General features: G+C 53.5%; 6 protein-coding genes across 6 annotated transcripts; 2 read left to right on the forward strand and 4 right to left on the reverse strand.

The window, feature by feature from the left end:
* Positions 1-160: 160 nt before the first annotated feature.
* Positions 161-1,818, forward strand: PG997_001225 (uncharacterized protein; the record flags this gene model as incomplete). The annotated part of the gene is made up of 3 exons (XM_066805540.1): positions 161-935; positions 1,029-1,238; positions 1,310-1,818. 3 exons carry the CDS (start codon positions 161-163, stop codon positions 1,816-1,818), a joined length of 1,494 nt encoding a protein of 497 aa, XP_066675313.1.
* A 2,548-nt stretch (positions 1,819-4,366) lies between these two features.
* On the forward strand, positions 4,367-5,313 carry PG997_001226 (uncharacterized protein; the record flags this gene model as incomplete). Its single annotated transcript, XM_066805541.1, has 2 exons — positions 4,367-4,772; positions 4,841-5,313. 2 exons carry the CDS (start codon positions 4,367-4,369, stop codon positions 5,311-5,313), a joined length of 879 nt encoding a protein of 292 aa, XP_066675314.1.
* Positions 5,314-7,706: 2,393 nt separating this feature from the next.
* Positions 7,707-10,061, reverse strand: PG997_001227 (uncharacterized protein; the record flags this gene model as incomplete). The annotated part of the gene is made up of 2 exons (XM_066805542.1): positions 7,707-9,452; positions 9,531-10,061. The coding sequence occupies 2 exons, from the start codon at positions 10,059-10,061 to the stop codon at positions 7,707-7,709; spliced, it is 2,277 nt and encodes a 758-aa protein (XP_066675315.1).
* A 524-nt stretch (positions 10,062-10,585) lies between these two features.
* On the reverse strand, positions 10,586-12,844 carry PG997_001228 (uncharacterized protein; the record flags this gene model as incomplete). Its single annotated transcript, XM_066805543.1, has 5 exons — positions 10,586-10,918; positions 11,100-11,628; positions 11,680-11,931; positions 11,988-12,587; positions 12,654-12,844. The coding sequence occupies 5 exons, from the start codon at positions 12,842-12,844 to the stop codon at positions 10,586-10,588; spliced, it is 1,905 nt and encodes a 634-aa protein (XP_066675316.1).
* A 1,758-nt stretch (positions 12,845-14,602) lies between these two features.
* Positions 14,603-17,040, reverse strand: PG997_001229 (uncharacterized protein; the record flags this gene model as incomplete). Its single annotated transcript, XM_066805544.1, has 2 exons — positions 14,603-16,804; positions 16,864-17,040. 2 exons carry the CDS (start codon positions 17,038-17,040, stop codon positions 14,603-14,605), a joined length of 2,379 nt encoding a protein of 792 aa, XP_066675317.1.
* A 3,653-nt stretch (positions 17,041-20,693) lies between these two features.
* Positions 20,694-21,261, reverse strand: PG997_001230 (uncharacterized protein; the record flags this gene model as incomplete). The annotated part of the gene is made up of 3 exons (XM_066805545.1): positions 20,694-20,902; positions 21,063-21,169; positions 21,221-21,261. The coding sequence occupies 3 exons, from the start codon at positions 21,259-21,261 to the stop codon at positions 20,694-20,696; spliced, it is 357 nt and encodes a 118-aa protein (XP_066675318.1).
* Positions 21,262-22,409: the final 1,148 nt, after the last annotated feature.

The raw sequence follows: 22,409 nt of genomic DNA on the forward strand, positions 1-22,409 counted from the left end.
TTGAAAAGGAGAGTGACGTGCCCAGACGAACCTCGTTCTCCGCAGACCGGCAGACCATGTAGTACGAATTCAACCACCGACACAGGCCAGCCCAGCTAACTAGTAGCTCCTCTTCTCGCATTTGCTTAACCCCGAGTCCACCCCTTCTCCCCGCAAAGATATGAGCAGCTCGGACAAGCGAAGGGGCGGCAGCAGCACCTCTCACACCAACAGCACATTACGCTCCTCCGCCTCGTCACGGAGCAGCGGCAATAATGTGATAGCGCCTCCCCCGCGCGCGCAACTCGGCTCTCGCTCCAATTCGCCCCCGCCCGCCACCGACAATGACGGCGGCACCGCTACCAACAGCAGCAGCTCGCGCGGCGGCGGCGTCGACTCGGACCGCATCAGCATCGCCAGCACGCTGAGCAGGGACAACACCACAAGCGCGCGGGAGAACAAGGACGCGGCAGCCCAGCAGCAACAGCTCGTCAGGGAGAAGGACGACCAGATCGCCGAGCTGCAGCGGGAGCTCGTCCAGCTCGAGGCCGAGTTCGCGCGGCAGGTCGAGCTGCTGTCGCAGAACGAGAGCGAGACGGCCGCGTTCTGGCAGGCCAAGCACTCGGCCCTGAACCAGCAGTTCCTGCGCACCGACACGGAGCTGCGGCTGCTGCGGGCCGAGGTCGACGTCCGCGACGCCGAGCGCGCCGAGCTCAAGGGGGAGCGCGCGGCGCTGCAGGAGGGCTGGGAGGTGCTCCAGCGCGAGCTCCGGGAGCGCGACGACGAGATCCGCCGGCTGCACGCGCTGAACCGCGGGCTCAAGGAGCAGGTCAGCACGAGCACGCGCGCGCTCTTCCACGAGCAGACGAGCGACGACCAGTTTGGCGACGATATGGCGCGCTTGGGCAATGGGCTGCAGAACTGGATCATTGTGCACTTTCGCAAGGCCAAGATTGGTAAGGGCACATCAATCACCACACAAATCAGGGTGGCGGAGGGGGTTGATTTTTGGTATTCGGATCCTATTTACTAACGAACAATTCCGGCAGATTTGGCGAAAACTAGTCAGCCCGAGGTGGACGAGCTCGCCAAATTTGTACCAATGTACGCTGAGCTTGCATCCAAGATCAAGATCCATCTACTGCAGTCCATCGTGTCGAGCGTGTTGGTAGATGGCGTCTTCTCCCAGTACTTTATCGGCCTGTCCGAGGAGCAGTCCTCCAAATTCAACGAGATGGAGCGTTACCTCTCAACGACGAGTAGGTTCTTTTGAGCACAATCTGTCGCAAGGGTTAAACAAGGGTCCATGAGCTCACAAAGAGACTTGCAGGTTCTGATGAGACGGTAAACCAATGGCGCGCCATGACGCTCAACATGATACGAAAGGACCCGTCGTCCCAGAGCCTGCAATCCCAGACGGATGCAGTCGTAAGTAATCTTATTTCCAGAGTCAACCGGCTCCTCGACTCGATAACCGACGCCACCGCGAGCGAGGCCCGAGACCAAGCCCTCCGCGTGCTGGTCACCAGCGCCGTCGTCTTGTCCCGGCAGCTCGCGGTGCAGAAGGCCGTCTTCAAGGTCACCATGCCGTACATCCTCCCACACCAGACGGTCCCGTTCGACGCGGCGGAGATGGAGGATATCGGGGGCGAGGACGAGGAGGAGCTGACGGCGCGCGAGATCTGCTGCGTCACCTGTCCGAGCATCGTCAAGTTCGGGGACGAGCACGGGGGAACCCGCAGCTTCGAAACGTCATCGCTAAAGCGAGAGTGCTCTGCAGCCCCGAGTGATCTACCTGCCTCTTCGAGAGACTTGGGAATATTTAGCCCAGTCGAGTGAAATGGCATAATGGGTATAAATCCTGCCTCACCCGAAGATTCTTATACTCCCCCTCCCTGGACCTTTATGTCCGTCTTTATTCTTAGAACTGCTGCCACCGCGAGGCAGTTCAGAGATTTACATACTCTATGTCCCGTAATGTGGAAATGAATATCATGGTAGCATGGTTTGGAGTTGCATACTACATCTCTCAATAGTAGAAAAGATCAGCGAATTTAAGCCACTGTTATATTAGATTATAACCGAGATAATCTCATAGACTATTGGTTTCCAGAACAATCCCCGGGCTAATATTGAGCGATGTACGAGTGATCCTAGAAATAATGCTCCTTGAGATAGACATAGGATGTAGGTTTGAGATTGCCCAATAAGCATGTACAAGTATCGTACTACCACCTACATTACCTAAGCTAGATAGCTACGGCTGGACGGCGGGGTGCATGCGTCTTTGTGCGTAAGCGTGTGCGGTTGGTGTGCGTGCAGGAGGTGTACGGGAGAGGGCAGGCATAGAGTTGGACAAGTTTGCGGGGAGTCGAAAACCCCTGAGCAATGCGGCTCTTCTCTTCCTCCCAGTACGTACCCGAACACCATATCCAGCCACCGTCCAATCACGCGTACATGATTGCAACCACCAGCGCCCGCAACCCCAGATGCTGACCGCTTTCGATTATGTGTCACACCTGCTCCCTATAGCAAAATCCACCTGGGGAGTGCCAACAGGACCAAGTTTCATCACGCAAAAAGGCGGAATATGCACACTTGGCAGCAACAGTCACTCGGTGTTTCCGGGCTTCCTAGGGCCTCACACAGCGGTAGGGTACCGACATATTGCGTATGGCGTCGTTTGCCGAGTCGGCAATTGTGTGTATATACAACTGACGGTCTCAAAACACAGCTGGCAAGAGCGTCGGGTACCAGGCGTACGCCGCCTGCCTACGCAACATGTATCTGGTCCATTCGGATAGTAGTTGCGGTCCAAGAGCTCCAGACAAGCCAGCAAGCAAACAAACATGGCTGTCATGCACACCATCATACAAGCGAGCGGGCTGCGGCGCGAATCGCTTGCATCCGTGACAGAGGCCAACTTACTCTGGCTGTAATGGTTTTGATTGATTCCAAATAACCCTTAAAGCCCCTGTAGTATGGCAACCGGTAGAGCTCAAACTGCCAGTATATAGCGAGCGTCTGCATGAAGCGTTCTAGGTGCAGAAACACCCACGTTCGAAGCAAGCGTCCACCAGCGAATACACATCGTATGAGGATGCCAAGATCTCGTCCCGATTGGGCCAAGATCCATGCTCCCCATCTAGCGAATCAGCCATGGGAAGTTGCCCCAAGTATCTCCCGGACTGAAACGGATCGAAAGCTCACGCTTTCGTTTCGTTGACGAGCTGATAGCTGCAGCTGCTGTTGCAGTGATGTTTTGCAGAATGCACCGGCAACCAGGAAGAAGCGCGCGGGCCTAAACCCCGGGTTGCTTCGATGGCATGTGTTTGCAGTGCTCTCTCTAAGCCATGCCAGTAGAAACCAATATGCATCGCGATGGCTGCGAGGGGGTGATAATGATATGTTGTGTGACCAGGAGAGGGAATGAAGCCGGAGGCTAGATCCTCGCAGCTGCAACGCAGTACTATGTGTTAGCAGGAGTGACTCAATGTCGATCACCAGCCAAGATATTACGACGTATTCATCCTTCTGCTCGATGGCCGTGCCGCCATAGCAATTGCACCAAATTGCCACCAAAATCGCCGGACATCAACAGTCAATTCGAGACTGTCCTCTCGAAATCAAAAGCCACAAGATGAACCAATATTGCCTTTTCTGGCTTGAGGGAAAACTTGTCTGTTGAGCCAACACTCATTGACTCGAGGGTAGAGAGGTAGGGGGGTGGTGGTTGTAGATTCCGCGTCCAGTGGAGGATGGCAAGGGTGGATGGAATACATACCTAGCTGCCGACGAATGAGCGTCCCCCGGGATCCCTCTTGCATCAGGCCCCCGGTCGCCAACAGACAGCACCCTCCGTGCACACCATCAAGAATCGATCAGTGCATACTGCAGGAGGTGGATAGCGCAAGTCGTAGATAACTTACCACTTTCATTTAGAAAGCCACCAACGTGAAGTATCCCATCCTCCCATCCCATCCCATCCCACCCCTCGACAATCTGTACCAGATTGTTTGCTTCCATCATTCTGGCTTACCCTGTCTTCCCATCTGCAAATCGAGTGACGCCGGGTGAATGCCCATTCCACTGTGCATCACCACGACACTGTGAGGGGTGCTGAATATATCTACCCACGTACCCCGCCAACGAGCGAACCTCCATGGTAGGGGGTCAGGATTACTCTCGATCGCCTTGGACTGCGTTTTCTTAGTCTCGTCTCAGCTGTTTGTTTGCCTGGCACCCAGTAACAGACATACAACGCCCTGCTTTGGGGGACATTTGATCTCCCTCGTCTGATTTGTAGCGGCAACGTACCACCGCCCAACCTCGCAGCGAACCCGTTTGCTCGAAGCTTATCGTACCGAACTCGGGACAGCACTTCAACATGTCGTCAACCGGGCCCAACCCTCAGGAGATTTTTGCCTTCTTGGCCCAAATTCCTACTCACGATGACGAGCGCTTCCAGAATTGGGGACAGAATTGGGCCCAGGCCTCTCCGTTTGATGTTGCTTCGGCTTCAAGTGTAGACCTGACCCCCATCCACTTCAGACTACTCGCACCTTCTGTCAGAGCACCGACATACGGAGGTAGTACGGGGTCGGCATCCACCAGAAGCGCTTCGACGGCGAGCACCGCCCAGAATAGTATGTGGTCACGGAGGTCGAGCAAGTCGGGCAAGTCGAGCAAGTCGTACAACACCACTTTGTCTTCTCCGCCGCGCTCTACGGCGTCGACGGTTCCTTCGGTATACAATAACCATGCCACCATCGATCCTCCACACAACCCACGCTGTAGGCTCCCGTGCGAGTACGCACGCCTTGGGTTATGCAACGAAACCTTCGGGCCTGAGTGGAGACAGATTTCTGGGAGTGGCATGTCGGAACTGAACATCTTCAGGATAACCTTCCACCTCATTGCATCTGCTGGTTCTGCGACCAAGAATTTTCCGCCAGAAACCACAACGGCAACGAGAGGGAAAACTTCCGCTTTCGGCTCGAGCACATCAGGGACCACATCATCCAAGGGAGGCTGACCGCCCAAGATATGCGGCCGGATTATTTCCTCCTCGAGCACATGTATCGAAACGGGCTACTCGAAAAGGTTCATTACCAGCTCGAGTGCAGTTATACCGAAGGGCCAACCGCAAGTGGCATTGTTGAATACAACTATACGCCCCCAGAGAGACGGCGTGCCAAGGAGCTTGAGTCGCGGGTCTATCATGACAACGACAAGGAAGAGAGGCGTCGACGTCGACGCCAGGGGCAGCAAAGGCCTATGCCTCGTGTACCACCGCACAGCGCTGGCCGCATGGAATACGGCGTTGCAGTCTAAAGATGTAGGAGACTAATGGACGTTAAACCAGCATGAGTTGTGCGGGCACTCATGGTTCTCCGCTGGTCGAAGTCGTCTCCCTTCTCCCCAGAGCTGCGAAACCGAAAGGTCTTGTGGTTGGATTTGTGTTTGTTCGTATTTTAGTGTTTCGGAATGAGTTTTGTTAGCTCCTTTTTTTTCATGGGTCATGTTGATGAGAATACGAATTATGATATTTCGTATATCGTATGCAAAAGAAATGGAGGGTAGGGAAGACGTGCAATGGCAACACTTATTCCGCCCAGCTGGAGAAGGCCATGTTTGTTTCTAGGTGATGAGGAAGAAAGATAAAGGCCCTGGAATTGCAATTAGGCATCTCTCGAGGTGGTCAGGTGGTGGGCAGATTGCTCTAATAAGCGAAGTGTTGCTGGAAAGAAGGTGGTTAAGAAGTATGTATGCTATCGGGAAGGAACGGAGGCGGGCGATGCTGAGAAATTGGCACCTCTTTCATTCAAGACAGCAGAACAAGAACTTTCTCGATTTGGTTCCTTTCCTTTTCTTTCTTTCTCGTTCTCCTGTTGATTTCGCCACTCCCCGATTGACTCATCATCATTGACACTGACCGCTTTCTGCTCGAGGCGCGCCTACTTGAAGTACAGATCAACGAGCTTGGTGATGATGGCAATCGGGATTGGCCGAAGGAAAGTACCTATAGCACATAGCCAGCCTGTATTCAGCCGACCATATCTATATTCCCTTCGCTGGCCTATTATTTCTTGCTCCCTGAGGACAGATAATTAAATCTCTCGCCCTACTGGCGGCGAATTCTTCTTGCGTGGTCATTGTCGTCTTTGCTGCTCAGCCTCAATGTGGTGGCAATCTTTTTCCTGTACGAGGGAGCGAGGTCCGCCCAGCCAATCGAAGTCTCAACACGCTACCGTGCCGAGCTTTTTCTCGTTCTTCGCCTGTGGCAGTCCAGTCTCGGCGACTCCTTGAGTGGTTAATGGGTCGGCGAAATGATATACCATATTGATAATCGTTTGTGATCCCAATATGGTTTTCGATGTCTCGCCGAGAACGAGGCGGGAGTCGAAAACAGGCCAGCATGCAGGCTTTATATAAAGTTCTTATACTAGGGCAGGGCGAGCCAGCCACCTGATCGCCTTATAGATGATATATACCTATCAATGCATCCGGTCAGTCCTGCAGCTTTGTTTATGTTCAGCCTGACCCCGACTCAAATCCAACCAAGTTCGCCTTGTTGAGGTTGCCTCGTTTACATGCGACCCGCCTTGGAGGAGGGGAGGCTGGATCACCATAGTAGTCGGGCGTAGATGGGCATGTCCACAGCCAATGACCGCTCAAGAACCACACGTGCGTGCTCCAGAGAGGTAAAGTAACTGCATAACACAGAGGTCAGGGGCATGCGACTCCTCGTGGTTTGCATGGGGTACCGACCAACGTGCGGCCCCTATTTACGGGCAGCCTCGTGGGCGCGTATATTAAACCCGCGTGGGAATGTGACTCCCTACGTGGCCCCCATATGCATCCTGCCGCGTTGAACTTATTGCAACGATGTATCGTCAATAAAGCAATAGCGTGTCAGATATTAACCGCGGCGCATTGGCATGCTGAGCTTGCCTCGGGTATCTATCAACGCGGAGTGAGCCAGCCCCCTGCGGAACCACGGCCCTGCGGACTGTTGAAGTTCTAGCATATACGTACATGAAATGAGTACATTTTCTTGTCGTCTTCCAATAATGAAGATGATACATCATATAAAACAAAATACAAATAAAAAAGGAGGTGTCTCCGTCGGCAAATCACACATTATCTGACCTAGTGTCATCTTTCCCCTCCTCCACCCGGCTTCTGCCTAGAATGTATGGGGCCGCGCCGCGATCTCACCCCCGCCGGGGTAACTGGGGAACCTAGACGGTTTCCAAAGTAACAATAAGCGATGCCCGTATAGCTTCGGTCTTACTTCTGGCAAATCATTTTCCCGTTTGAGCCTATTGTTGGGGAGTGCGGTCATCAATGAACGCTCTCTTACTGGCACCACACACCCTGGTCAACAACCACTCTCTCGGCACTTCTAAGTATTCTGTCAGGGTGTCTACGGTTAGGTGGTGAAAGTCTACCCCTTTAATCAGGTACCTATGGGTGCCAAGTACTATGTCAAGATGTAACATTTCGAAATGGCACCAAGAATGAGAGGTCAACATTGATATGACCTATCGGTCCCTGTTGAAGATCCGTCAAAGTACAGTCTGTTCTACGATGAGAAGCTTCTCGAGATCAGAGAGAACCAAAGTGTCCCTTTCCAACACCCGTTGTCCTAACCATACCACACGTATTATCATTATTTAGTATCCACCTGTGATATCGGCACTGCCACCCTCAGCAACCTCTCTTTATCTTTGGTGGTAACCATCCCCCTTCTTCTGGGCCCGGAGAAACTCCTCCCAAGTCTCCCCCTTTCTGTTGTCTTTATCATCACCAGCATCACCCGCGGCGGAGCTTCCACCACCGCTAGGGTAACGCCTGTGATAGTGGTGACCGTGGTGGTGGTATCGCTGCGAAGGTCTCCGTTCCGTCTTGCCACTCTGGCCACCGATGCTACCCGTCCTTGGCGTCATCGTGGTGGGGGAAGCGGTGCCCTTCTGCGGCGGCGGGTGCTGCTGTTGAGGCACCCCTTCCCACCGCACGTGAAGAGGTTTCTGCTGCTCCAGCCGCTCCACGCCGCCCGAAGTCCTGCCCGACTCAGCTACCGTTGCCGCCGGTACCGTCGCCGCAGCGGGTCGGTACTGGAGCGGATTCCACTGGAGCGTCGTCATGGAAGTAGCCACTGGTGAGCCGGGCCCGACGGAAGCAGACGTCGGGGTCGCCATCCCCATTGCCGAGGAAGAAGAAGACGACGAAAGGCTGAAGGGGCCGGTGCTCGACACGTCCGGGACCGAGGCGCTGTTGTGCCGGGTCGGCGGCGGCGTGCGGCCTCCGTGGCCGTGGCCCCAATACCCCGACGAAGAGGCATTCGAGGAGACAGAGCCACGTGGATCGCCGGCGGTAGTCGTCGTCGAGGATGGCTGCGGGACGACGGCAGCACTGTCGGCAGCCGGGGCCGTTGGCGCGTTCGAGTATGACTGCGATCCCGTGCGCCCTCCGTAGCGCTGTTGCTGACTTGGAGGTTGATGATGACGATGGGCAGCCGGCCCGTCTGTACCTGCGGACTCGGCGTGCCATGAATGCTGCTTGCTGTACCCCGGGCGCGGACCCGGCATGGAGGCCCTTTCAAGCTCTCTCTCGCGGCGGTGCCACTCGCTCTCATCACGCTTCAGGCTGCCATCAGCCTTGATATATGCCTTTGCGACATCTTCGTCGTCATCGTCACCTATGGTATGCAGTGGACTCGGTTGCGCATACTTCTGACGAGATGTCGAGCGAGAAGACCCGACCACGGAAGAGAAGTAGTCTGGGTTCTCACTAGCCGTTGGTTTGGGCTCAGGTGCCGGCGTCGGAACCTGGACCTGGGTAGTAGCAGTAGTAGTATCATTGGCCTGGGGAGGATGAGGGGTATATTTATTTTTAGGGGATGCCGGCTGCAGCCCTAACTCATACATCAAATCCTTGAATGCACCGTCGAGAAGTTGTTTCGACTTGGCGTCCGCTTTAGAAGGCAGCTGGTTGCGCTGGATGGCCTTGGGCAGGATTTCCGGAGGCGACGGGCTTTCCTTGGCTTCGTTCAAGCTGACAGTCACTATGATAGATGGCACGTCTGCCACGATCCTTTTGAGGCGATGGAACTCCGCATCTGGATGTGCCAGGATGCACGACATGTAGTACTGGGCGAACCCAACAACGGTCAACGCAGGCACCAGCGGCCGCTCGTGCCCGCTTTGCTGAATCAGTTGGTGCTGGCACTCCATGTCGAGCAGGAAGTCTGCAATCCTTCCAAAGACATCCGGAGCTTTTGAGGTGAATATATCTAGCAATAGAGCAGGATTAGCTACGGGGAAGCCAAGCCCCAGGAGCAAGATGCAGGGGCTGTGAGTACCAATGAACGGATACGCCTCATCGCTAAGCCGATATGACACATAGAATCTCCGTAGCCCATCTGGTGTCATGACCAAGCCATCATTGTCAGGGTTGAACTTGCTGAGCTGTCATTGGTTGCATGATTAGATAAGATCATCCCATTCAGTCATTTGCTGTCCAGAACTTGGGTCTAAGTAGCTTACAATATGCCCAGAAAGAACTCTCATGATTTGGCCGAACCTGGGTGTGGCGTGGCCCTCAGCAGTGAACAAGGCACCCCATTCAGCAGTCACTTCAGGGGCTGTCTGATTGAGCTTCACTTTGGCAGAGGCGTTGTTGCTGGCTCCGGCGGCGTCCGCCGCCTCGTCCTGTCTGATTCGGAATGCCTCAGAGAGCTCCTCTCGGATGGCCCGCCGGACTTCTGCGATGATCCCAGCAGTGGCAGGGGCGTTGAAAGGGGCGTTACTCAAATAAGCATCCGGCTGAGTGGCGTTCGCTCTGCTCGGTTTATTCTGGCTCCAATCAGGAGTGGACGCGGTCTTCGAGGCGCAGACATTGGACAGGTCGGAACGACGACTCACGACGGCCATTGAAAGAGGCGATATTTCATCCCCGGAAGTCTCGTTGTTCGCGAGGTGCGTATCATCTGGGGACGGGGAACGACCTCTCCAGTCCGCAATGGCGAGTCTAAGATCCGGAGCCCCAACAGGGTGTTCTTTGCGATCTGTAGTCATCGTCTGTAGTGCTGTTTCAAGGCGAGGAGTCCTGAGGAACAAGGTTACTGTAAAGACGCAATTGAGCTGGCGAAGAGAAGGTGGAAAGGGTTGGGCGTGCTTGGTTGATCCCCAATATAATTGCCATCGGATATCTACCATCTGCGTCATGCATAGCTCGCGTAGTACTGCAGATAAAGGCAGCCATGTTCTTGTCGAGGCGCCATAGAAGCAGGGCGGCGTCTCCCTTTGGAGTTTGTGCACCAACGAAAGCCCTCGGACCAGAACCCGCGGCACGACATGTCGGCTGTGTAACGACAACGTAACTGCAGCGACGGATAGGGGACCGCTATGACTGTCGGCTTGGGCTATGGCTATACCAATGTGCGAAATCGGATCGCCGCGTCTCCGTCCTTCAAGATGCAAGACCGATGCAGGATATAATCAAGCCAGGTAGAATATGATTGAAGATTGACACGTGGTCCGAGATGATGGCTCCATTAGGTCTCTATTATCAAGTTGACGACTATTCCTTTGCTCGTTCGTCAATGGAAGTCTGCTTCTACTCTTCCATATCGGACTCCATCAACCTTGAGCTCGAAGCCTAGCCCGGCACTGTCGACAATCATTTCGAGCGTAAAGTCGAGATTATCAAACTCAACCCCTCTTGTTGTCGTGAGCCTTGTAAACAGACTTCTCGGTACTGCGCTGAGGTCCGTGGTCAAGGTACAAACATGAGCCAGCTCGCGGTTATATGCAGCCGGCGGTTCGTCTGCCTCGCAGGCTATAAGATCATCCGTTACCACGAGTGACTGACCTGGGCGGAAATTACGCGTGTAATGGAACGCTATTGGTGAAAGTGGTGATATGGCCTCGCCCTGTCAATGGCAAGTCAAGGTGTTAGTTGGCTTATACAAGTGGTCTTTGTGGGAAAATGCGGGCGTTTAGAGGAGAGGACTCCTCTTGCGTGGGTTTGGCTCGGGAAGAACATGTTGCAACCCCCAGGTTCTGTGTAGGGTTCGGGCAAAGAGGGGTGTACTGGAGGGTACGGGTACTCACCTTGGCGATGTGCCACTGCATGCGATCCGACACCATCCAACGCTCCCACAGCGGAGACCAGTAACGTTCACTAACGCTGTGCTTGTCCTCGTCATACACTGTAGCGTAGGACGTACCGTAGTGGTTGCGAGCCTTTCGTGAAATAACCATATTCCCTTCGAGCCCTCGTAGAACAGCCCCACGTACCACGGCTGTCCAGGCATATAGGGGCTGCATCACCTCGATAGAGCCGTTCTCGATGATGGCATTTCCACTGGAATGAGTTGGCCGTTCAGTGTACGGCGGCGGCGCTGCGCTTGTGAAATGGGCCTTGAGCCGGCGGTAGAGGTAGTCGCTTTGTCCGAAGCCTCCTACCAACACAATGCCAGAAACGATGCCCCCTTTGCTGCGAACTGTATCGACCTGGCCCTGAACGAGATCGCAGACTTCTTTGGCTACCGGCTCAAAAATTTCTTTGATCTGTGCAGCGGATACGACGAGGAAGCCACAGTCGAGGCCGGCTTCTTCGTCGTCAGGCAAACCGGGAAAGCTAAGGGACAATCAGCACTATATCTTCGGCATAGCTGTACGAGTGACATACGGGATATTGACCTCTTGGTCATCGTCCACATTGAAGTTCCGCTTGACGGACTCCTCAAAATACCGCAGTCCCATTTGCCACGTTTTATTTTTCTTCAACTTCATTTCGTCGAAACGGCTAACGCCCAGGCGGCCCTTGACGTGTTCTTCAAACCTGTAGTTCAAAAAGGCGCTCCCGCACAGCCCGCCAGTGCCTACAGCAGATTCTTCCACTCTCAGGGGTTTCAGGGAGATGATTTTGTACGCGATCAGACTAGCAAGATTGTGAGCAAGTCAAGACATCTCATGGGCATTTGGATGAACACGTACTCAACAGTACCGCCACCTGCATCACACACGATGAAGTTGTCGCCAACGTTCAGATGGTTCGGCTGTATTGCCTTGAGTGTGTACACGGCAGCGGCCTCGGGCTCACTGATCATTTGGATATCGGCCTGTGATCCCATGCCGGCTCTCTCAGCAGCCTGGAGGGTCGTGTTCTTGGCAGCGTCGGACCAGACGGCGGGACAAGTCAGAACCCAGTCGACTTTGGTGGAGGCCATGAAGGACTCGCCATATCTCCTCGTCAAAGTGTCCATTGTGTGCTCATAGACCTGTGTCAGATAGTCGGAGACAGCGTCGACGACATTTTTGTTGAACTTCCTTAGTTGCGTCGCCGTCTCCTGTGGACTGACATAGAAGGGCAGCTTCTGTGACCGGTCAAGAAAGAGCTTGATGCATCTTAACCGCGGCTCCTCTGGTTTGAACTGGAACCCCCATTTTATGTTCGGCGATGTCCCTACCGGAGCCGTGGGAGGAATGTCATAGGAAATCTCCGTGGGGACCTTGTCCGATGTGATACCATTTCCACCTGGCCATGTTTTGATAATTTCTATGTCATCTGGAGTCGAGGCATATACTGCCGCCACGCTATGTGTTCAGTCAGCCAGCCGAGTTGAGTGATGACAGGCAGTCCTGATATGGGCATCGACTCACCCTGAGAATGTGGTGCCAAAGTCAACACCTACTATAAGCCGGTCACTGACGGGGGCGAGTTCGCGCACAGGACCATTGATGGCTTCGGTGGACGAGGGCGGAGTATAGCCACTGAAATAGTTTTGCGAATTGGCCCTGCTCTCTTGGTTTCTCCTACTCGGAGTCGAGCGAAGAGGCAGGTTGAAGCTCATGATGCGAAGCAGAACAGACCGCTGGTGTGCGTTTCTGATGAGAGAATACAGCTAGCTACACGCTCTCATAAGCACACGCTTACACCCTCTGCGTGTCCTCCCCGACCAATCCAAGGACTTGACTGCAGCGGAATAACGAGTAGGCGGCGATTCGACGAGGACGAAGAGGAGGAGGCGGGGGAGGAAGATGGGAAGGGAGCAATTGATGATTCGCAACGTACGAGACAGCCTTCAAGGTCAGCTCTCGTGGAATACGGCGCCGCGAACTTGTGGTTGGTTACACAGCCTGGTTTGCCAGTAGGTAGGTAGTCAGTAGTACTTTGGCGGGGCTAGCCGTCGCGCTTCGCTGAAGGAGGGGCAGCGTCCGGATGGAGGTAGTAAGCACAGCGCGGCACAGCAGAGGCTATGTAAAAGTATGCACCAAACTCTTCAATCAGTGTCGGATCTGGGCCGGCTTGCTCGTCCTGCTCCTTTTCAAACAATAGTAATAAGGAAAGGGGGAAAGAATCAGCACTGCCCCCGACCGCAGAGACGTATCTGGGACTTATTTATCTGGAGATGCACACGTAGGTACATGTAGGTCGTAGGCATTTTCAGCAGGCTGCCATATTTCTCTTGCATTGGTTATTCTGTTGCCTGCTAAGCTAACATGAAGCTAATACCCAGACATTTCCTACATACATTGATACTTACATACAGTCGATGAACCCGTCTCCTTGGCAGGTAGGTTGGCAGGCTTTGCAGCTGCCCGCCAGCCAGCCCGCCAGCCATCAACATGCAATGCAATAAATAATAAGCCTGGGCTGATCTGATCAGCCAACTCTGGTGGATCCTGCAAACGTCAACAGTTCGAGCTAACCCATCCCGTCTTTTGTTCCTGCATATTGGCCAAATCTAAAAACAAACCCCTTCACCGTCCAGCCGGTCTTGACGATGCAGGCGTCAAGACTCGCTCATCAAGTACATACGTAGAGGTATATGTATCTCAGGGGCAACGGTTCAATATGAATGCAGTAATTTAACGGACAAGTAATTGGAGTCTAATGGCCTGACTCGATACGGCGGCTTTGTGTGTGTGTGTGTGTGTATATATATAATAAACCTCTCTCTGTCTGTGTCTGTCTCTCTCCTCTCTCCTCTCTCGCCCTTCTTTTTTTCTTATTCTTTGCCCATAGGCCTTGCTAGGTTTTTCTAAAAGGATATCGAAGGGCCTTCCTGACTGTGCTAAGAGAATGATGGCCCTTGAACCAACCATGTGCAAATATGCTAACTTTGTACATCAACTCCGGATATCCCCATCCACAGTAGTCATTACACCAAATGACGGGATGAAAGCAAGAAAGTATAGGCAGATGCTTGCCCCAATCCCACTCTGAAACAAAAGAAATCAACATTTTGGTTGGGGATCCCACGCCCTTTTGTAACCTTCGAAAGTCTATAATTGGGGTATTGTCGAATGAAGAACCGGAAAATGGCAAGAAATTGGCTCAACTATAAGGGGTATTGAAATTTGTGTGGCGAACCCGAAGGTGCTGTTTAAAACAAGAAAAGCCCAAGATTCGACGTCGTGCACAGGTCGAACAAAGACTCGGCAAAAGCATGAGAAGCGAGCGTCGCGAAACGATGATGCCAACCCTTTAGACCCTCACCAAAACAAAAGCAAAGCCCCGTAAACGCCGTGCCATGTAGAATGATACAACACAACATCAACAAGTGGACGTCAAAGCCACATCACAAATCTAACAGAGATCTCATCTCTCAAAATCGGTTTCCAGCAGCCCATATGCTGGCGGCGGCCGAAGCTGCCCAGTCGTTCTCATCGTAAGGTGGCGTGGGCCACTTGTGAGGGTCCCGAGCCTTCTTGAGGTCAAGCGGCTTCGGGGCAAGAGCCTCCTGGCCATCGCCAAAGAGGACCTGATTGCCACTAGCCGAGGGCGACGGTGTGGGGTACGGATTCGACAGTCCTACGTTGCTCACAGACTGCCTCAGACCGGGCTTGCCATCCTTCTCTAGTCGCTTCATCGCTCGATGTGTAGAGTTGAGGACTTCGTCGAGAAGCTCGTCTTCCTCGTTCGGGTCATCGTATTGCGGGACACCATGTCCAGCTTGAGCTCGCCGTGTCCTGCTCGAAATGGGCCCAGTACCGCGCGCCACACCGATCAGATTGTCGACGGAGCGAGGCTGGTGCTGAGGGAGAGAGTGATGCCGTTTCAGTGTGCTACTGGGAGTTACCACCATGTGGGTAGGTGGCATCGGCGCCTGGGGCTGCTCGGGGTGTTGTCCGTCTCGCAAGGCTCTGTCCAAGGAGTCATAATTGTCAATCTTGGCTGGGACAGGTGGTTGTTGGTCAATTACCATCGATGACCGATTGCTAGCCCACGGTCCGCAGCCAGCCTGGGCCTCGATGTCGTCGTAGTTTGGGGACACGGGCGTTTGGTGCCTACCGGAAAACCGCCGCGCGCGCTTCCTTAAATGCGAGAAAAAGCTTTCCTTGTGGCCACTGGGAGGCGAGGCAAGGCCCGAGTTCCCATTCAGAGCCCGTTCTGCCTGTTGGCGATGGATCTCAGCATAGTTGTTTGTGCTGGATGCGACGGACAGTTGGCGCCCAATCTTCTTGGCAGCCTTCTCCTCCAAATGGGCCTGCCTTTGTGCTTGCGAGTCATTGTATGATGGGTTTCGGTTGGAGGCCTGGGCTGTCACAGTATCTGATAATGGTGAGATGGGTTTGATAGTCGGCAGAATTGGCATCGGAGCGACGTTTGAAGGGCCGTTGGTCCATGTAGTTCGCTTACCATTTGGTGGTCTAGTCTTGTTCGCGGGTATCTCGCTGGCAGTGTTGGAGTGCACAGGTGGTGGCCTTGATGCGATGGGCGCCGGCTCCTTCGGACTGGCCTGCACTGGTGTAGGTTCGGTGCTTTCAGAACGACCGATGAGCGACTTCCTGAACCACGAAGGCTTGGATGACGTAGGCGTCGAAGCCGTCGATTCCTTTCCGCGCCCTATGTCTGATTGCTTCCGACCGAGTATCTTCGATGCGGAGGATTTTGGCCGCAGCGGATCTACTGCATCAGCAAAATATTCGTGCGCGAGAGCCTGGGTAGAAGTCGGCCGGCTCTTTGGGTCCCACATCAGGCACCAGGTTACGAAATGAGCGAGGGATGCTGGCCATTGGGGTTGCTGAAGTATCGTGTCCATCGAGTGAGGTGCCATCTTTGGGAAGGAGAAACCAAGCTTGCCGGCGAGGCGTGTTCCTTCTCTCCAATCTCCACCGCCCACCCGAGCTCCGGCCTTGTTGTACCAGTTCCCGGGGCTTCCCATGATTTCACATACACGCCATACCTGATCGACTTCGTTACCTCCGGGGAATAAAGGCTTTAATGTCGCCACTTCCACAGCCATGGCGCCCACCGCCCAGATGTCGACTGGTGCGGAGTACTCGCCTGCCCGAAGGAGAACCTCGGGAGCACGGTACCATCTTGTTGAAACGTATGTTGTGTAAGGCAATTTCGAGTGTGTCTCCCGAGCCAGGCCGAAATCTGCGATCTTCACTGTGTAAGTCGGAGGTGTCGATGGCGGTGTTACCAAGGCTGAGTAACGTCGGAAGGAGTTGCTCGAGTCTTGGTGAGCTGATGTCGAAACCAGGATGTTTTCGGGCTTGATGTCACGGTGGAAGAAGTGGTGGGCGTGAATGTGCTCCAAACCTTGCATAATTTGGAACAGAACGCTTTTGACGCTGGAATTGTCGAGGGCCTTGTGATCCCGTGCCTTCATCAGCTGGTACAGGTTGCCTTCCATATACTCCATGGCGATATGGAGTTTCTTGCTGAAGGGGTCCAGGAAAATGTCCAGCGCCGGAACAAGATGAACGTGAGGCGGCAGCGTTCGCAGGAACACTACTTCACGAAGCTCGAGGCAGGGGCTGAAAGACTCGAAAGTCTTCTTCATCGTCTTGATGGCAATCTGTTTTACCGAGTTAGTTGTGAAACATCAGTACACACGTAGTGTCGAGAGTAGCATACCACTGTTCCCCGTCGAGCCACACTGGCGCCAGCGGTTCGCACCCTGGCCAAGACAACGCTTCCGAAACTACCATCGCCAATCTCCTTCAGCACCTCGAACCGGTCCTCCAGGGCCATTCCTGCTGAGCTCTGGGATGTATGAGACCCCCGATGGGTCAAATCGTGTGCCACCGTCATTGTAGGAACCGGGGGTGAATTCTATAGCTGTGTGCCGCGGAGGGCGGTGTTGAGACGAGGGCCGACAACGCGGTTCTGAATAGCGGCGGGCGAGGTAGAAGGGCAGCGGCTGTCCTTCCCCACGCTTTCGATTTCTCGAGTAGCTCTATGACAGAGCTTTGGATACGAATCGGTGCATTCAGTTTCGAGATCGAGACGTCAGTATTATGGTTCACAGCAAACCAGAATGGGCCAGGAGTCGTCCGGTATAGATGTAACGGTGTGGTGCGTATGTCTTCGAACGATGGCAGCCAGGACAAGGTGACTAAAGTAAAGAAACCCGAAATAATGACAGTAGGCAAGGTAAGGAGAGGAAACGAGCAGGATCTCTTTTGATTAAGACGGTGAATTAGGGGACCAGGGGAGGAGAGAGGATGGGACCGGATTGTCGGGGTGCGGGTCTTGGTCTGTGATGCTATGCTGGGCAGCAGAGCTTCTGGAAATATTGCGGTCCCTGCTTAGCGCACCAGACGCTGGTCCGGGAGAAAGATCCTGGGTGATACGATACTCGACCACGCGGAAATCGGAGCATAGATGTTCGACAGTAAATTATTGGGAAAATGAGTGAATTGAGGTGAGTGGTAGGTTATCCGTTTTTTTCTTCTCTTTCTCTTAATGTTTCTCTGGTATATAGCCCTTCTCCGTAATGGCGGTGGATTGCGATCCAAACCTGGAGATCGCGCTTCAAATGCGAGAGGATGGATACGCGACAGTGGTGGTTTTCGTGCAGCAGCTGCAGCTGAAGGGAGAGTGGCAGCAGGAATAAAAGGGAGAGCGAAAACGAGGAAAAAGCACAAGCATCAGCAGGTACCACAACGAAGGACGATATTGCCAATTACTCGAGAGCCAATACCCTCGGAAGAGCACTTCTTGTCCTCTTTTGTTTCGAGTTGGAACTAAAGAAAATAGGTGTAATGAGAGGAGAGAGTGTGATGAGATGAGCAATGCCTGCCAGCGAAGGGGGGGCATCGGGGCATCCAGCAGTTGCAGTCATCAGATTTAGCTGCGTTGCTAGATTGATTTCAGAAATGTTTGGGGGGGGAGCCCGAGTACCTCAGCAGAGTACCTCAGCATGAACAGAGTTCCTGGGGTGGGATAGGGGACAATCTCGCTAGTGCTTCGGGGCAGAAAAAAAAGGTCTTGCTCTTGCTTGGTCTAAAAGAGGCCCCAATTCCAATTTGGGCGTCTGAGAACCGGCGACCAGGGGATCAAGGGATGGCGGCAGGGTTGGGATTGGTATCTGATGGGCGAGAGGCGAGAGGGATGGCCAGAAACGAACTCCCACTGTGACTGGACTTGGTGTCGTTACCACTCGAGCGGATGGAGTTTTTTTGCTTGTCAATTATTACTTTTATTAGTTTAATTAACCGTCTTGTAGACAAGGTACCGGCGGCATGTACTCTCAGGTCTGCTTCTGCCTCTGCTGCTGGCTGTGCCTGTGCCTGTTTTCTTCTTCTTCTGTACATACTGTTGGTGGTGGGGTGCCTGCATGTCTGGAACTATGGGACTTTTTCTTCTGTGGGCTGGATAGAAGGTACATGGCCATGTTCCTCTTGCTGCCTCGTGGAATACTGTGTCGTATCTACTGTGCTGCTGGACTGCCGACTGATCAAGTAATCGCGACAGGAATGGCGATGATGAACAAGACGATGATGACAAGGATGACAATGATGATGCTCAAGGTGATGATGGTGGTGATGGACAAACTCGCAGATGTCGAAATATGCCACTTGCTTAAAGTGCCTACATATGTGCATGTACATACCTACCCAATGCCTAACCTTAGCTACCGCCCTAACGTCGCCAGGTGCGCAGGAAGCAACATTGAAGTGTTCCTGGCCTGATGCCTGGCTGTTGGCTTTATTAACTCATTAACTCCCGTCAAGCGTCCTGGTCGAACAAACCCAAAGCATTTCGAAAGGCTCGGCACGCTGACGGCACAATGGACTGCCCATGACAAAGAGAAGAAGGGGGTCCAAAGTCTGGTTTCCTCCAATCGAACTCTGATTTGATTGGCAGTGGAGTATACCGATACGATAACTGATGTGAAGGAAGACTAGAAAGAAATTCGAGCCATTCGCACTGTCTTCAGGCACCGCGCGCCCACGTTTCTAGTCGATCAAGGTACGGCCTCTAACGTACCTGACATTGGCTGACAGGGCTAGGTTAGCTTGCTAGTCAGCTAGAAGAAAGCCAGCTGCCAGGGCGCCAGGGCGCCAGGGGTGGGAGCACCTGGGACTGCCTGGGCGCAAGCTGCAGCAGAGAAGCATGCAACATAAAACACGGACCCCCTCCTCTTATGCTGATGTCTGTAATACAGGTGTATCAGTGTGCGTGCATACAGGACGTGGTGAGTGGTGAGGCCTTGTGAGAAAACATCGTCATCGCCCCCAAGCGCGGCCGTCCAGCTTGCGAGTGCCTACATAAGTATGTATGTAAGCCACCGGCAGCCCTTTAATACATATGGCCTAGGCAGGCTTGTCGCATCCATAACGGCAAAAGAAAAACACAGCGCAACCAACGAGGGACTTCCCAGTCGAACCGTTGTTCGGCATGATGGATCCGTATGCATCTTGTTTCTTGATCAATGCCAGCGCATAAGATCTTCTGCACTTGTGTAAAGTAGATAAAGTATGGGCGAACCAACCCACCCCCGGCAGGCCAGGCACCAGGCCAAACAGCGCAAGAGCACAGAGCACCAAGAGCCCATCACCTCGAGTTTGGGACGAATAGGCGTTTGATAGCTCCGACGAGGGGCTTCAGCGCACAGAGACATGACGCCTCGGCTACCTCTACGACTATTTCGTCTCCGTCCAGTTTTTGATGCCACTGGTGAAAACCCGCCAAGTTCGTGATTGACGATTGACATGGCTAGCCCAGTGTCTTGCCCGCCCGGTGGCAGGCTGTAGATGGCGGGCGAGTCTCATTAACGGTTAGGGTGCCAGATGATGCTTTTAGCCTCAGTAATAGTACAGAGTTCATAAGCGCTTTTCTTGATGCATCGTTGCACGGCAAGCTTCCCCGGAGGGAAGACTGACTCTTAATGCGAAAGCGCGCACGGGTTACATGGTGTTTCAATAGTACAGAGCTCGTCGCAACGGGCTACATAAGTCGGTAACTATGGGCCCTTGATCAGTACATGATGCATACCACATAATTCTGCCACATACTGATACAGGCAGATAGGATGGCAGAATAGGGGGAGGGTCCGTGGCCCGAGCAAAGGCCACCAGGCCACCGGAAAGCCAAATCCGTCGACGCCATCCTGAACGATTGGCATTGGTGGATGGATGGTGAGGGAGAGAGGCAGAGAGGGAGAGAGGCAAATTTCTTCATGGGTTGTGACATCAATGGGCCCGGCGTCTGGAGATGTTTGTTTGTTTGTTGTGACTGGGCGATGGGAGATATTGGGCATGACAGTACGCTGGACAGGCTTCTTCGATTGTACTGGCTGCACTTGCTGGCTGTACAACCAGCAATGTATCTCCCGAGGCAGGAGACCCAACATTACCTACGGACGGATTCTGAACAGTCTTGCCCCTTTCGCAAGCTTTGCAGATACAAAAACGGACATAGCTCCAGCAAGCAAACCGAAATAGCGGGGCTAGCCAAGATTAGGCACAGGGGTAACGTCCCGTATAGGAAACCGTGCCGCCGAAAGAGTACCGGCGACATCGCAGAATTGCGTCTCCATTGCCCAACCTCTCCTCCATGATAGCGTGCCGCTTGTACTCGCGACTTTGCCCAGTCTGCACTGGTAGAGCAGACCAGTTGAGATTGGCACCCCAATTTGGGTCCCTCCGAACCTGGAAATCTGCACGCACTATACCATCAACCGTCTGCAGTTCATCTCAGATCTTCCATGGTGGCTTCGTGAGTGTGCACGCCTATCTAAGCTGCCCATTTCTGTGCCGATCAGATGCAACACTCAGTGACAGCTTTGCGCGGTTCACTAATAATTCACAGCCCACGGGACATGCTACCAGTTTCTTGCCGTTGTCGCACAGCATACTTGTGAACGTGGACATCACACGCTTGAGGTGCCGTGCCGTCCTCACATATGATCTTGGAGCACCCCTCATCGAAGTGACTGGTCGTGGGAGCGAGAGGTCAATGTCCTCCCGGTGCCCAACTAACTAACTAGCCAGCCAAAAGGCGGGCGAGACGGAGAAGGGTGTTCATGGTGAACAGCGCGTCGCCCTGTCCACCCGTTCGTTCGCTCTAAGATGGTCGAGCTGCTAAACATGGCCTGGCCTACCCGGCATGTAGGTATTGGCTACTCTGGGGTGAGTTTGGCGCTTACACGATTGTTCTTGACTCAGAACCTTAAACAACTCCTCCTCAAGGTGGACTACCTGATGCTGGCTGACATGGTCTATTCGCCGGTAACGACTATCGCTGCCGAGACGATCATTAAATGTCACGTTCGAGACAAGCTGGCTGGCTCCCGAAGATGGGCCTTGTTCTTTTTGGCTATGCGCAGTATGCGATACTGCCACCGACGGGTTTTCCCTGGTCGGAATTTTCACTCTGTTCCACCAACCCGTTACATTTGCGGCCAAGACCAGGAAGCAAGTGCGTAGGAGTGGCTTCCGGCACCTCGACCGTTGCACATGCCAAACCTGATGGGCTTGAGTACGAAGCTTACGGCAGGACAACTCTCGCAGTAAGGAAGGGAGTATGTCGGAGTGTCCATGGGATACCCAATTTTTGTCTTGAGATATTAGAGATGTCTCCAACACGGGCATGCCGATGAGCCGCATCGTGCCTCAGTTTGGTTAGGGACCCAGGTCTACGGTACGCCTATCCTGCTTGCTTGATTATGGGCGTGCAACAGTATAGATGTAGTTACTGTGACGTTGTAAAGCTGGGAGATTCAACAAGACCGTTCAAGCGTTGGCTGGATATAGCGTCTCTATCTCGGTCCACGTCTCCGAGAAGACGCAACTCCTCTCTGATTTCATCATATATCGCTCGTCTTCACCATCATGGTGGCTCTCGCGGCTCTGACGGTCTAGATCCCAGCATCAACGTCCTTATTCTCCATGTGAGCTACTGAAAAGCCAGGCTCTTAGCCTTCAAATGACAACTTCCATTGACTTTGGCCCTGTGCAATTACAAGGTTTTTTTGTTGTTCAGCCATGACGAAGATGAGGTTACGATTTCGGTTCATGATGGCCGGGCAAGAACTTTTGGTTAATCGTATTGATGAATGAGAGTATATCCTCGTGACGAGACTCAATCATCCATCCCGGTGACTACATAGGCTGGCGGTTGGTATCTCGTGGTCAGAAGAACTGGAGAAGAGAGATTAGGTAATCTACAGCGGT

The sequence above is a fragment of the Apiospora hydei genome, assembly GCF_038363865.1.
Source record: "Apiospora hydei strain CBS 114990 chromosome Unknown utg000002l_segment0_segment0, whole genome shotgun sequence".
Classification (NCBI taxonomy): Eukaryota; Fungi; Ascomycota; class Sordariomycetes; order Amphisphaeriales; family Apiosporaceae; genus Apiospora; species Apiospora hydei.